This window comes from Bos mutus, chromosome 3, assembly GCF_027580195.1.
Source record: "Bos mutus isolate GX-2022 chromosome 3, NWIPB_WYAK_1.1, whole genome shotgun sequence".
Classification (NCBI taxonomy): Eukaryota; Metazoa; Chordata; class Mammalia; order Artiodactyla; family Bovidae; genus Bos; species Bos mutus.
The window spans coordinates 19167442-19181414 of NC_091619.1; the positions used below are offsets into that span (position 1 = coordinate 19167442).

A 13973-nucleotide genomic window follows, 5' to 3' on the forward strand; every position below is an offset into this window, starting at 1 on the left:
TGTGTCCACCTTTGGTTTCTTTATTTTGGAGGTTGGTGGGAGGGATGGGGAGGAGAGGGAAATGAGAGATGGGACTGCTTTGAGGGCAGAGGATTTCTGAGGTGGTCAGTGGGGCTGAGGGGGCTGCTGACAGATGGGGCCTCAGGTTGGAGTGGCTACCTGTGCCTTCTCTCCCGAAGCCCCTTCTCCTCATCCAGGTCACTAGTAAGGAGAGGAAGAGGGTGGCCCAGTCACCAGGATTCTGTTTTCACAGGTGACTTCCTGCCTCGTGCACCTGCCCTGTCTATTCAGATTTGGCTCCTGTTATCTTCCAGCCACTGCGGCTCTCACAGGCCCCTCCAAGGCAAGCCAGCGTGTGTCTGTAGATATCTTCTGACTTTAGGCTCAGAGATGAGTGGGCAATGATGTGCCCAAGGTCATGTGCTTTGCAAGGGCAGAACCAGTAGTGACCTCGGAAATAATACTCACTCAAGGCTGTAGTGTACCTCCCTGGCTGCCCAGCTTTTAACTTCATTGAGCCCTCTGGAACCGCTCAAAATAAAACTTTCCTTCCCCTTCAGCCTCTGAATTCATTACTAACTTCCGGTGCCCCATTCACACTGGAATGTGACCACTGGACAGTTTTCTCTTCAGTCCTCCCAAGTGGAGGTTACTTGTCTTTCTCAGACTTGGCCTGCCTGTGGCGTATTGCAAAGCCCCTGGCTGCCGTGGAAGCTACACTCCCGGGCTGTGCCTATCTCCCCAGGCCCTGCTGACATCCTGCCATACGCATCCAGGGTGCTGGTACCAGACTTGAGCCGCTCTTGTGGCCCAGCTGCTTTCTCGCTGGTGGGCACACTCTTCCAACACAACATTCCAGACACTTCCAATCCTCAACCTCCTTGGCCATAATGACCTTCCTCTCTGCTCCTACTCGGACATCACCCTCAATCTTGGCTACTCTCTGGATTTATCCCCTGGATTCTTCCTGGGCCTGGCCCATTGTCTGCATCCTTCCTGGCCTCTGCTTTAACACCCCAGCAACACATGGACCTTGGGCTGCCCACTGGGGTCTCAACCCCTTTCTCTTCCCCAGTCATCTTAGATACTCTGACTAAAACACCCCAATTCTCACCCCGTCATCTCCTGACCTGCCCAGAAAAAGCCTTTAACCCTGAAGCCCATTCATGGCTACCACATTTGCTGGGGAAAACCACGTAACAAGTCTCATTACACGTGATGATTTTCAACTTCATCTGAGCCTTTAACGCTCCCTGGAAATCTCTTAACCTCCCCAGTTGGCTCCTTTGCACACTCCCCAAGGCAGGCATTTCAACCTCCACCACCCACTCCTTGAAACCTTTATTCCACTCCCAACCCCATTCTTTACTGTTTCAGCAGGTGTGCATGCCTCCTATCCCCACCCCCAGTCCCCACCCCACCCCCTCACCCTGAGAAAAGCAAGCCACCAGACTGGAGCAGGCTCAGCTCTGCTGGGAGGAACATGCCCTCTCCCCTCCTGCCTCGGGCGAGCCCGGTCCTATTTGAGGCCACCCTGTTCACCTGGCCCTAGATCCCATCTCTCCGGCATCTCTCACTCTTCAACACTTTTTTCATCTCTGAAATCCTCAAATCTCCCCATACTTGGGTAAAGAACAAGCTTTTTCTTGGATAAAGAAAAATCTTTTAGGTTCCCTTCAAGCTACTCTCTTGTTCTATGAAGCTAACTGTCTCCTCTTTACCATCAAGCTTCCTTTTTTAAACTATAGCAGTTATATTAAAAAAAAAAAAAGAATTCCCAAACTTCTTGCAACAGTGACACAGAGCCAAGTACCCTGTTTCTGAGTCTTCTCTACTAGTCACCCACCTCAACCCACGAGGACTGGCTTTGGCCTTCCCCACACCATGAGAAATAGTCCCACAAGCCACTCCAAGGATCTCTCGACCACCAAATTCAATGGCCAGTCTTTAGGCTTCATCCTACTTGATCATCTCACAGCATTGGATCTGCTTGGCTCTCTGTTCTTGAGTCTCTCCCCTCCTTGGTTTGTGATAGAGCCCCTCAGGGTCCTGTCCCTGCCCCCTCCTCTGCTGCCCTGCCCTCCACCAGGGTGATCCAGCTCATCTCTCTCAGTCTCCAAGTCAACAACCCCCCAAAAGATACCTCTGGCCCAGAGCCCTGCCCTTTTCTAACTGTCCCCTGGGCATTCCCAGTGGATTCCCTACAGATACCAGAAAGGTCTAGAACTGGGCCATTGTTTCTGCAGAACCTGTTTCTCCTCTTGCCCTAACACTACCCAGTTCCAAACACAAGCTCCCTGTCATTCTCAGCACCTCAATCCTGAGGCCATCACCAACTTTTCCTGAGCTAAGACAGCCTCCTCTCTGGTCTCCCTGCTCCCACCCTGCCTCCACTCTGCCTTCTTAGCTTATTGTCCCCAAAGACAAATACAAATACATCACTTTCTGACTGAGGACCTTCAGATGGTAAACTGAGGCCCTCTCCCACCTCTCCCTGCCTTGATGGCCAACCTCATCTCCCAGTATGCTCTGCTGTCTCCACCCAGCCACAAATACACCTCTCCCTGACCCTCCCCCCACCTCTAAGTGTGCCATATTCTCCAGACTCACACAAGCCTCCCCCTGGAATGTTCTCTTGCACTCCTCAGCCTAACAAACCCTCTGGCTTCCAGGCTTCATCCTACTTGATAATCTCACAGCATTTGATATACTTGGCTCTCTGTGAGTGAAAATCAAGCCCACCAATTTTTTTGACTTCTTTCGTGAAGCCTCCATCCCAAACTGGGTGTTCAGTCCTCTGTGCTTCCCAGAGCCTGGTTCACTCCTCATTTGGGGCGCTGTCTACATTGTCCCTTAGCTACTTGATGTCACTCTCCCCCACTCACCCCGGGGCAGGGGTGCTGACACAGCAGGCATGGGGCAAACCTCCCCCCACCACCCCTTTTATCTCTCCAGCTCTAGCAGAGCGCCAGGCACCCAAGAAACCCTTGATAAATGTGACTGAACGTGCTTAGGCCTCCCAGCCCCCACTCCTGAAGTTTTCCGCTCACCTGGATTCCGACATGGAATCCCGTGAGAGGGTCCTGCCCAGCGCTTCCTGGAGCTGCTGCCGCAGTAGCGCCTCCTGCTCAGGACCCTTTCGGTGGGCGGCAGCCAGCCATAGGCGGGGGCCCTCCTCGTCACTGGAGTCCCTGGAGAAGCCTCCCATCTCAGTAGCCTACAGAGGTCCTGCAGGAGGGGTGGCCACTCCCACTGCCCCCACAGTCTCCAGCCACCCCATGTCGCCTGAGACTCACAGCTCTAGATCCAGCTCCTCCTGGTAGGAGAGGGGAGATGCACACACGGAGCAGGTGTTGCCCAGGAGACGGAAGCAGGTGAGACAGAAGAGACCTGGAGGAGGCCAGGAGGGAAGGAATTGAACTTGTTCCCCTACCCCAACCCCAGCACTGTGCTCCCGAGCTTTCAGCCCTTGCCTCCCCAACTCCACCCAAGGGGGAGACCATTCATCAAACCATGCACTCTGGGGAAGTGCTGCAATACCACTTGCATAGGAATTCTACTTGCACTGGAGGATTAAGGCACACAGAGAAAATGAGCTACCTGAGGGTTCTGTGTAAATGAGGACATGCGTCATAAGGAAGGGAGGGGTACAAAAGGTGAGGTACAAAAGTTATAAAAGCTGACTGTCACATACAAATGCTGAGAGCCCCAGCAGAGGCATCCTCCCCGGAACTCTCACCTCTGCAGCCTGGGGTACCGCAGGCCACCGAATTCTCTGTGTCTCCCTCGTCCTGTGGCTGCCCGCAGCCCAGGCAGTAGGTCTGATGCTGGCTGAAGTAGCTGATAAATGGAACCAGGCAGGAACACCTGAGGAGAAGGGTCCCAGACACTAAGCAGGTCAGCTCAATATATCTGGACAAAAATATAATTCAAAAAGATACATGCACCCCTATGCTCACAGCAGCACTATATGCAACAGCCAAGACGTGGAAGGAACCTAAACGTCCATGGACAGATGAACGGATAAAGATGTGGTGCATGTGTACTGTGGAGTACTACTCAGCCAGGAAAAGGACGAAATAATGCCACTTGCAGCAACATGGATGGACCTGAAGATTCTCATACCAAATTCTCACACCAGAAAGATAAATACTATATGATAACGCTTATTTGTGGAATCTAAAATATGACACAGATGAACTTTAATGAAACAGACTCACAGACATGGAGAAAGAGACTCACAGACATGGGGAAACAGACTCACAGACATGGGGAAACAGACTCAAAGACATGGAGGAACAGACTCACAGACATGGAGGAACAGACTCACAGACATGGGGAAACAGACTCACAGACATGGAGGAAGAGACTCACAGACATGGAGGAAGAGACTCACAGACATGGGGAAACAGACTCACAGACATGGAGAACAGACTTGTGGTTGCAAGGGGAGGGGGAAAGGCAGAGATGGAGTGGGAATTTTGGGTTTGCGCATGCAAACTAGTATATATAGAATGGTAAATAACAAAGCCCTACTGTATAACACAGGGAACCTTATTCTATATTCTGTGATAAACCATAACAAAAAAGAATTTTTTTAAAAAAGAGTGTATATGTGTGGATGGCTAAATCACTTTGCTATATAATACAGCAGAAATTAACACATAATTGTAAATCAACTATATTACACTTTTTAAATTAATTTTTTAAAAAGCAGGCCAGCCCAGCCGGCCTAACTAACCCTCATCCTCTCCAGTTCAGTTCAGTTCAGTCACTCAGTTGTGTCCGACTCTTTGCGACACGACTCTTTGCAACACATGAATCGCAGCAGGCCAGGCCTCCCTGTCCATCACCAACTCCCGGAGTTCACTTAGACTCACGTCCATCGAGTGGGTGATGCCATCCAGCCATCTCATCCTCTGTCATCCCCTTCTCCTCCTGCCCCCAATCCCTCCCAGCATCAGTCTTTTCCAATGAGTCAACTCTTCGCATGAGGTGGCCAAAGTACTGGAGTTTCAGCTTTAGCATCATTCCTTCCAAAGAAATCCCAGGGCTAATCTCCTTCAGAATGGACTGGTTGGATCTCCTTGCAGTCCAAGGGACTCTCAAGAGTCTTCTCCAACACCACAGTTCCAAAGCATCAATTCTTCGGCACTCAGCCTTCTTCACAGTCGAACTCTCACATCCATACATGACCACTGGAAAAACCAAAGCCTTGACTAAACGGACCTTTGTTGGCAAAGTCATGTCTCTGCTTTTGAATATGCTATCTAGGTTGGTCATAACTTTCCTTCCAAGGAGTAAGCGTTTTTTAATTTCATGGCTGCAGTCACCATCTGCAGTGGTTTTGGAGCCCCCAAAAATAAAGTCTGACACTGTTTCCACTGTTTCCCCATCTATTTCCCATGAAGTGATGAGACTGGATGCCATGATCTTCGTTTTCTGAATGTTGAGCTTTAAGCCAACTTTTTCACTCTCCACTTTCACTTTTATCAAGAGGCTTTTGAGTTCCTCTTCACTTTCTGCCATAAGGGTGGTGTCATCTGCATATCTGAGGTTACTGATATTTCTCCTGGCAATCTTGATTCCAGCTTGTGCTTCTTCCAGTCCAGCGTTTCTCATGATGTACTCTGCATATAAGTTAAATAAACAGGGTGACAATATACAGCCTTGACGAACTCCTTTTCCTATTTGAAACCAGTCTGTTGTTCCATGTCCAGTTCTAACTGTTGCTTCCTGACCTGCATACAAATTTCTCAAGAGGCAGGTCAGGTGGTCTGGTATTCCCATCTCTTTCAGAATTTTCCACAGTTGATTGTGATCCACACAATCAAAGGCTTTGGCATAGTCAATAAAGCAGAAATAGATGTTTTTCTGGAACTCTCTTGCTTTTTCCATGATCCAGCAGATGTTGGCAATTTGATCTCTGGTTCTTCTGCCTTTTCTAAAACCAGCTTGAACATCAGGAAGTTCACGGTTCACATATTGCTGAAGCCTGGCTTGGAGAATTTTGAGCATTACTTTACTAGCATGTGAGATGAGTGCAATTGTGCGGTAGTTTGAGCCTTCTTTGGCATTGCTTTTCCTTGGAATTGGAATGAAAACTGACCTTTTCCAGTCCTGTGGCGACTGCTGAGTTTTCCAAATTTGCTGGCATATTGAGTGCAGCACTTTCACAGCATCATCTTTCAGGATTTGAAAGAGCTCAACTGGAATTCCATCACCTCCACTAGCTTTGTTCGTAGTGATGCTTTCTAAGGCCCACTTGACTTCACATTCCAGGATGTCTGGCTCTAGGTCAGTGATCACACCATCGTGATTATCTGGGTCGTGAAGATCTTTTTTGTACAGTTCTTCTGTGTATTCTTGTCATCTCTTCTTAATGTCTTCTGCTTCTGTTAGGTCCATACCATTTCTGTCCTTTATCGAGCCCATCTTTGCATGAAATGTTCCCTTGGTATCTCTAATTTTATTGAAGAGATCTCTAGTCTTTCCCATTCTGTTGTTTCCCTCAATTTTTTTGCATTGATCGCTGAAGAAGGCTTTCTTATCTCTTCTTGCTATTCTTTGGAACTCTGCATTCAGATGCTTATATCTTTCCTTTTCTCCTTTGCTTTTCACTTCTCTTCTTTTCACAGCTATTTGTAAGGCCTCCCCAGACAGCCATTTTGCTTTTTTGCATTTCTTTTCCATGGGGATGGTCTTGATCCCTGTCTCCTGTACAATGTCACGAACCTCATTCCATAGTTCATCAGGCACTCTATCTATCAGATCTAGTCCCTTAAATCTATTTCTCACTTCCACTGTATAATCATAAGGGATTTGATTTAGGTCATACCTGAATGGTCTAGTGGTTTTCCCTACTTTCTTCAATTTAAGTCTGAATTTGGCAGTAAGGAGTTCATGGTCTGAGCCACAGTCAGCTCCTGGTCTTGTTTTTGCTGGCTGTATAGAGCTTCTCCATCTTTGGCTGCAAAGAATACCATCAATCTGATTTTGGTGTTGACCATCTGGTGATGTCCATGTATAGAGTCTTCTCTTGTGTTGTTGGAAGAGGGTGTTTGTTATGACCAGTGCATTTTCTTGGCAAAACTCTATTAGTCTTTGCCCTGCTTCATTCCGTATCACCCTCCAAATCAAAGGTAGGTCTCCCTACAGTCTAACCTCCATCCCTCCAACTATAGCAAGAACCTCCCTTCTTCCTGTCCTCCTCCTCCTTTGACTCCCCACCCCTACAGAGTCTCATCCCCAATCCATTCATGAATGAGCACCCTCTTCAACCAAATCTCTGGACACCTAGGAAGGACAGTGATCCGTTCTGACCTCTGGTTCTTTTTCTACTCCCTCTCACTCCACTTCTTATAAGGAAAGACAGTGGGCTTACCGTCCGGCCAGCACTAGGAGGATGCTCATGTGGCTGTGGTCAGCTGCCCGTCTCCTCACTGATCGGTGCAGGGCAGCCAGCAGCTTGGTTCGGCGGCTCAGAAGTACATTGTAGAGGTAGGAGATCCTCTCCTGGTGGAGGGGAAGTCAAGGATGGGGTCCCTTTGATCCTGTCTGCCTGGAATGCCCTCTGCACTCACCCCACCCCTTACCTTTACCTTGTCTCCATTTCCTATGACTCCTTGTAGGCTTGGCTCAATGCCCCTTCCTGGGGGAAGACTTCAGGGCTTCCCTAGGTGGACGCACCTATCCCCTCCTCTGGGTTTCCATAGCAGTTTATTTATCCCTTAATAAAAACACTTTTTTCTTTCTCTTTTTTTTTTGGCTGTGCTCCAAGGTTTGTGGGGTCTTAATTCTCCAACCAGGGATTGCTCCCTCACCCTGTCACCCCCTGCAGTGGGAGCTCGGAGTCCTAATCACTGGATGGCCAGGGAATTTCCTAAAAATACTTTTTCCATTGTAACTGTTTTGTTAAAACCTGCCTCGAGACTGTGTCTGGTTCATCTCTGCATCCCTGAAGCCGCCGGCATGGTGACCGGCATGGTGACCAGCATACAGTAGGTGCTCAATGAGTCACGAGTAAGTAAACAAATGGCAGGTTTTCATTCCCACCTCAACACCAGCATGGCTCCTGTCCCCCAGGGTTTTTATTTGTTTTGTTGTTAATTTATTTGGCTGCACCAGATCCTTAGTTTTGGCATGTGGGGTCTAGTTCCCTGACCAGGAATCAAACCTGGGCCTCCTGAGTTGGGAACATGGAGTCTGAGCCACTGCACCACCAGGGAAGTCCCCTTCCCCAGGGTTTTAACTAATCTTTGGAAGCAAGCTTTATCTCAAGAGGCACCGTTTCTCCCTTCTGTGGTCCAGGTCATTTGCTTTGGGGTTCAACCAGAGGGAGAGAGCTGGGCTGCAGAAGGCTTCTGAACTCCCCCAAACCAAGACAGCCAGCCAGGAGCTTAGCCCCCTTGAGGGGGAGCAGGAGCTGGCCTTGGCCCCTCACCTGCTCCCGAGATGGGTAGTAGGAGGCACAGATGAGCCGCCGCAGCCGACTGACATGGTTGCCGAACAAAGTGACAAAGAAGCAAAGGCCATACATGACGCCTGGGGGCACAGCAGACCCAGTAAGCTGCCGCTGGGGGGCACCAGGTGCCAGCCACACTCACCCTCAGCGGGCTGTGTCCCTCATGCCCTGAACTGTCTGTCCCCCCAGCTCCCTCGGAGGTGTGGATACCGATGACTATGTAACCAGTGGAGTTGGGCTCTGAGGGATGCAGCTGGCAGCGTCGGGACAGGACGGTGATGTTGCCTTGCTGGAGGACATCGAATGCCGATACTAGGTCGCGGTAAATCTTCCCCGTGGAGCCAGTGCCTTCCACAGTTATGGACATGAACACAGGGCCTGGGCAGCGAGACCCTGTGTGAGGGATGTTCTTCGAAGCTGCCCACTCCACCATGCACAAAAGACCACATCTTCTGGAGGGTGGCAGGTGGATGGTGCAAAGCATAGAGATGGCCCCCAGGCCCCACTAGAAGCCCCCCAGGGACCCCCAGGCACCCCCAGGCTCCCCTCATGGTGCTCCAGGCCCCGGCATCAGCTCTTGGAAACCAGGCCTGGCTCCGTGGTCCAGAACTGGCTGGCACTGGTACCTACGTGGTCTGCCTTCTCAGGCCACCAGATCTGAAATGACCTTGATAGCCTATGGGTCCATGCCCAGACTCCATGACCACCCAGAAACGTTTATTTTAAAGCATTTGTTGGGAGAGGGAGGGTTTGGGAGTGTGGGATTGGCAGATGCAAGCTGTTACATATAAGATGGATAAATAAGGTCCTACTGTGTGGCACAGGGAGCTGTAGTCAGTATCCTGTGATAAATCATAATAGAAAAGAATATGAAAAGGAATAGATATATATTTACATATAACTGAATCTCTTTGATGTACAGCAGAAATTAAAACATTGTAAGTCAACTGTATTTCAATCAAATTTTTAAAATTTTTTCAAAAGTAAAGCATTTGTTAAGCACTGACTGTGTAGCAGGTATTGAACTAAGGGCTTTATCGATCGTTTCGAGTTTTTGTGTTTTTTTTTACTTTTTCTGTTGGGCCTCTGGTATAAAGGATTAGATTAACTCTGTTCTCTGGTTTATGGCATGCTGTCAATCCAAGGTCCACCAGGCACTCACACATGTGGTCTCATCTATGCAGAGCCACCCAGAGAAGCTGCTTCCATTACCGTCCCATGGTTCAGATGAGGCAACTGAAGGTCCGGGAGGTTGAGCAAACTGCTCAAGGTCACCATCTGGTAAAGGACACTGCTGAGATTTAACCCCAGGCCAGTCTGACTTTAGAGCTTGTGTTTTCCTCTACTGTGTTATGGTGTAATCTTGAACTGGGCACAGGGGTTACCAGAGGATGGGGTTGGAGGACGGGCAATGTCATCGGCTGGTAAGTAGCAGCAACAGGGGGACATTCAGGCCATCCCCCAGGACTAAGGAAGCTAGGGAAATTTGGGCACTCACTTCGGGCCACAACCTCCCCCTGCAGGTGGTACCGAGCCAGGTCCAGGACCCAGAAGACGGCATAGTCCAGGAAGACCAGGAACAACACGAGGAGGAGGTGCCGGGCAAGGTGGAAGATTGCCAGGATGCAAAAAATCTGCTCCCACCGGGACAAGAAGATGGAGCCTGCATGGGGGAGGGCTGGTCAGGAGGACTCTCCGCAATTCTCCTTCCCACCAGACCCTAGCTCCTAGAGAGACCTCCCTCCTGGAGGCAGCTCCTGCCCCTCATCAGACTGGGTCATGTCTGCTCACCTGGAAGATGCGCAAGCTGTGAGGACCCCTGTGCAAGAGTGGGAAGGAAGCACCCTTCCTGGGCAGGGCCTCTGTGGCTCGAGATACACACCTAGTATCTCCACCTTGACCTGGTGGCCAGTTTTCAGTCTCCAGGAATCCCCACTTCTAAGGCATCCCTGATACCCTTATGTGGTTCCCTGCCCCCCACTTCAGAGACAGCACTGCTCCCCACCTCCTGCTGGCTGCTTCACCTCCATATCAGCACGCATGCACATTCTTGCTCACCACCTCCAAAAGCCTCCCCAGCTTCACTTCCCTTGCTCTACATCCACTCTCCACCTATCCTTCCCTCTGTCTTGACATCCGGGGTGCTACCAGAAGCATTACCTGCCCCTCTTCTCTTTGTTTGCATGCTCTGAGACATCCCCCCCTTTTAGGCTGAGGCTTCCCAAGGATAGGGTTGTGTCTCCCCCACCTCCCAAGCCTGAAATTTTCTTTTTCTCTGTCGTCCCCCATCTCTGGCCCTGCCCTGAGCCAGGCCTGTGCCCAGCACTTCTGGGCAGAGCAGTGGGGTTGGAGGGACCCTATCTCCGGGTCCTCAGGGCCCTTGCCTGGCTGGATGTAGTGTCTGGCCTCGTGGGCGGTGAGCGGCAGCACCGTGGGCAGTCCTGCCCTGGAGCGGACAGCCTCCATGCGCAGGAATCGGCTGGTGATGTAGACGTTGTTGAAACTGTCCCAGTTCAGGTAACCGTACCGGTAATACAGGGCTCTGGTGGGACACACGTGAGGCCCCTCAGCAGCCCCAACCAGACATCCCAGGCCACCACCCTCCCAACTCTCACCCCTGCCCACGAGCTCCAGCCTCCCAGGATGCCATGGGGACAAGCTGGCCCCCAACAGCCCTCTGTCCCACCCCTGCATTGGCGGGGCCCTCCAGCGCCTCACTGGAGGTAAAGAAGCAGGAGCAGCAGAGGTGTGGTGTAGCCCATCAGAGCCAAGGCCTCTCGGACGCGGTACAGCTTCATGCTGACGGCTTCCTGGAGGTCCAGAGCTACCTGGGACAGGCTCCGAGAGGCGTTGAGATCCACAGAGAAGTAATGGGTGGCTGTCATGTTGAACTCAAACTCTTGACGCACTCGGTTAATCAAATTCCTCACAGCTGAGGCCCCGTGTCCAGGGGAGATGTGAGCAAGGAGAGTTACAAGGGGGCAGGGCTGCACCCTGGAGGGGCCTGGCCAGCCCAGGGGTCCCATGGCTCCCAGGTCAGCTACAAACCCCCAGTGTGCGGACCTACAGTGGACTGAGGAGGGGACAGAGCCTCCACAGTCTATGCCATGGCCGATGCACGCTTAGCACCAGGCTTCTGCCTTCACAAGGAACAGGGGGCCCTGCTTCTCTCCCCAGCTCCTGCTCTCAAGTCAGGCTTTAATGAAGCACCCTCTCTTCACTGGGCCCCAATTTCCTAATCTGTACAACGTGGACATTGGCCTGGGTAACCTCTGGAGGTCTTTTCCTGAATTCTCATCTGTGGACTGGGAGCACTCCTGGGTTGGCACATGCTGATATGAGGGAGGGAGGCCTCCGGGGAGCACCGCATGAGTAGGGCTAGGCGGGGATCACTCACGGGTACTCATGGTCTCTCGCAGGAAGGTCTGGATATAGCCAGGGATGATGCAGAACACCTGGACCACTGAGAGCCAAGACTGAGTGTCAGCAGGGGCAAGGAGACGCAGCCTGTCTCTCCAATCTCCAGAGACCTTGCTCTCACAGGGCCTCCCAAATTTTCACTGTTCCTGCTGGCCTCCACATCAGCTCAAAACCTGTTGGCTTCTCCTTACTACCCCACCCTCCACACTGGTTTTCCCCCTACCTGCTCCCTAATCCTGCATGGCACCCAACATCCTTGTTGGCCCCATATTTATTGCCCCTCATTAGTCCCCTGGAAGGGGGCTTCCCAGGTGGCTCAGTGGTAAAGAATTTGCCTGCCAAAGCAGGAGATGTGGATTTGATCCCTGGATCAGGAAGATCCCCTGGAGCAGGAAATGGCAACCCACTCCAGTATTCTTGCCTGGGAAATCCCATGGACCGAGGAGCCTGGTGGGCTACAGTCCATGGAGTCGCAAAGAATCAGACACGACTAAGCACATACACGCTACGACTACACTACTGCTCACCTGGGACCGCTCACCCAGCTGACCCCTACATTTGCCGGGCCCCCATTCCCACCAGTAAGTCCACATTCTCTCACCACTGGCAAGTCCACAGAGCATCAGCTTGAAGGGCATGAGCACGAAGCACAGGTGGTAGGCTTGTGGTATGACCTTCATGCAGCTGTCCTTGGCGTCATCAAAGACCCGAGCACACTTCAAGTAGGGGTTGCCCAGCTCCGAGTTGCACACATCGCCGATGTGCAGGAGCCAGTACCACACGTTCCGCAGGGCCCTGGCTGGGAACGGCTACGGGGCTGGTACCCAGGAGTCCTGCAGCATCTTCTCAGGGGGGTTGGGGGGAACACCAGGGCAGCACCCGGGGCCGGAAAGGCCTGTGGTCAGGGGCCGGGCTGTGCTTTATCCAGTGGGGTCTAGTTAGCACTCTGGCAGGGCCCAAGAAGTCCTGGACAGGGGTGAGGGTAAGGAGACTGGGTAAATCCTGGCCCCCCAAAACAGACATGCTAACGTGCTGACCTACGTGCTTCACGCCATCCATGATTGACCGGAAGAACTTTCGGACCCGGTCAGCCACCTGCTTGGCTCTCTGGGCAATGGCTTTAATCTTGTTCAGAGCACCTGAGAGGCAGGGGCAGGGGTCCGGTTGGGTCTCCTCCTCTAGAGGCTGGTTCTACCCATTACCCTGGAGTAGGGAGTGGAGCAGGGGAGCTGTCCAGATGCTGGGGTCTGGGAGATAATCCATCTGGCAGTGGAGTGGGCCAGAGAGCGAGGGTCAGGGGGTCCTGCTGGATGCTTTGAAGTTAAGGCCCAGGACCAACAGAGAGGAATGGAGCCAGAGGACTGTGAACGCGCAGGTGGAGTGGAGTGCGGGGGCCCGTGGAGATGGGTGGCCTTACTGACGAGGGGCTGCTTGGCCCTCTCCAGCACTTTGGCGGTCTGGTTCAGGGCCAGTTCTGCCCCACAGGCCACAGCCTCACTGGCCTGGGTGAAGTTGCGCAGGGTGTTGGCACAAGGCCCTTGCAACACCAACCCAAAGGCAGCCACCAACAGCAGTGTCCGGCCCTGCTCTGGGGAGAGAGCACCGTGGGAACCAAGCCAGCAGCCTTGCCCATGGCAGCATGTACAAGCGCCGTACAGAAGGCAGCAGGGCTTCCCTCAACCTCCCTCTCCCGCAAGATCCCTCCTGCCCCAGGCCCTCCACTGGGCCCACCCCCTGCACTGGGTGCCAGACTCACTGGAGAAGGCCTGGGGCAGCAGCAAAAGGACAGTGACCCGGACCTGGCGGGAGAATCCCATGCCCAGACTAAGGAAGGCGGCCAAAGTGAAGGTGCCCACCAGGCAGCCCCAGGGGCTATGCCCTTCCACCAGCAGCTCCAGCAGCCCGTAGGCTGTGGCCAGGGACAAGCCCAGGATAAAGCCCCCCGTGCTGCGGACCACAGCCCGCGCCACGCTCGGCTCCTCTGCCTCCAAGGGCTGCACAGCATCCTTCGTGACCTTGGACATGGCTGAGGAGACTAAATGTTTGCCTGTCTCCAGGTGAGGCCCACCAGGTTCTGTGGCTCTTTAAA

At 52.3% G+C, this 13973-nt stretch overlaps 1 protein-coding gene across 1 annotated transcript; it reads right to left on the minus strand.

Moving 5' to 3' along the window:
- Positions 1 to 133: 133 nt before the first annotated feature.
- On the minus strand, positions 134 to 13908 carry DCST2 (DC-STAMP domain containing 2). Its single transcript, XM_070367282.1, has 15 exons — positions 13641 to 13908; positions 13302 to 13472; positions 12922 to 13023; positions 12486 to 12683; positions 11862 to 11927; positions 11183 to 11396; positions 10849 to 11006; positions 9963 to 10127; positions 8675 to 8842; positions 8444 to 8544; positions 7385 to 7515; positions 3740 to 3867; positions 3297 to 3390; positions 3051 to 3191; positions 134 to 201 (listed from the first exon to the last, which is right to left on the minus strand). Exons 1-15 carry the CDS (start codon positions 13906 to 13908, stop codon positions 156 to 158), a joined length of 2151 nt encoding a protein of 716 aa, XP_070223383.1. The 3' UTR covers positions 134 to 155.
- Positions 13909 to 13973: the final 65 nt, after the last annotated feature.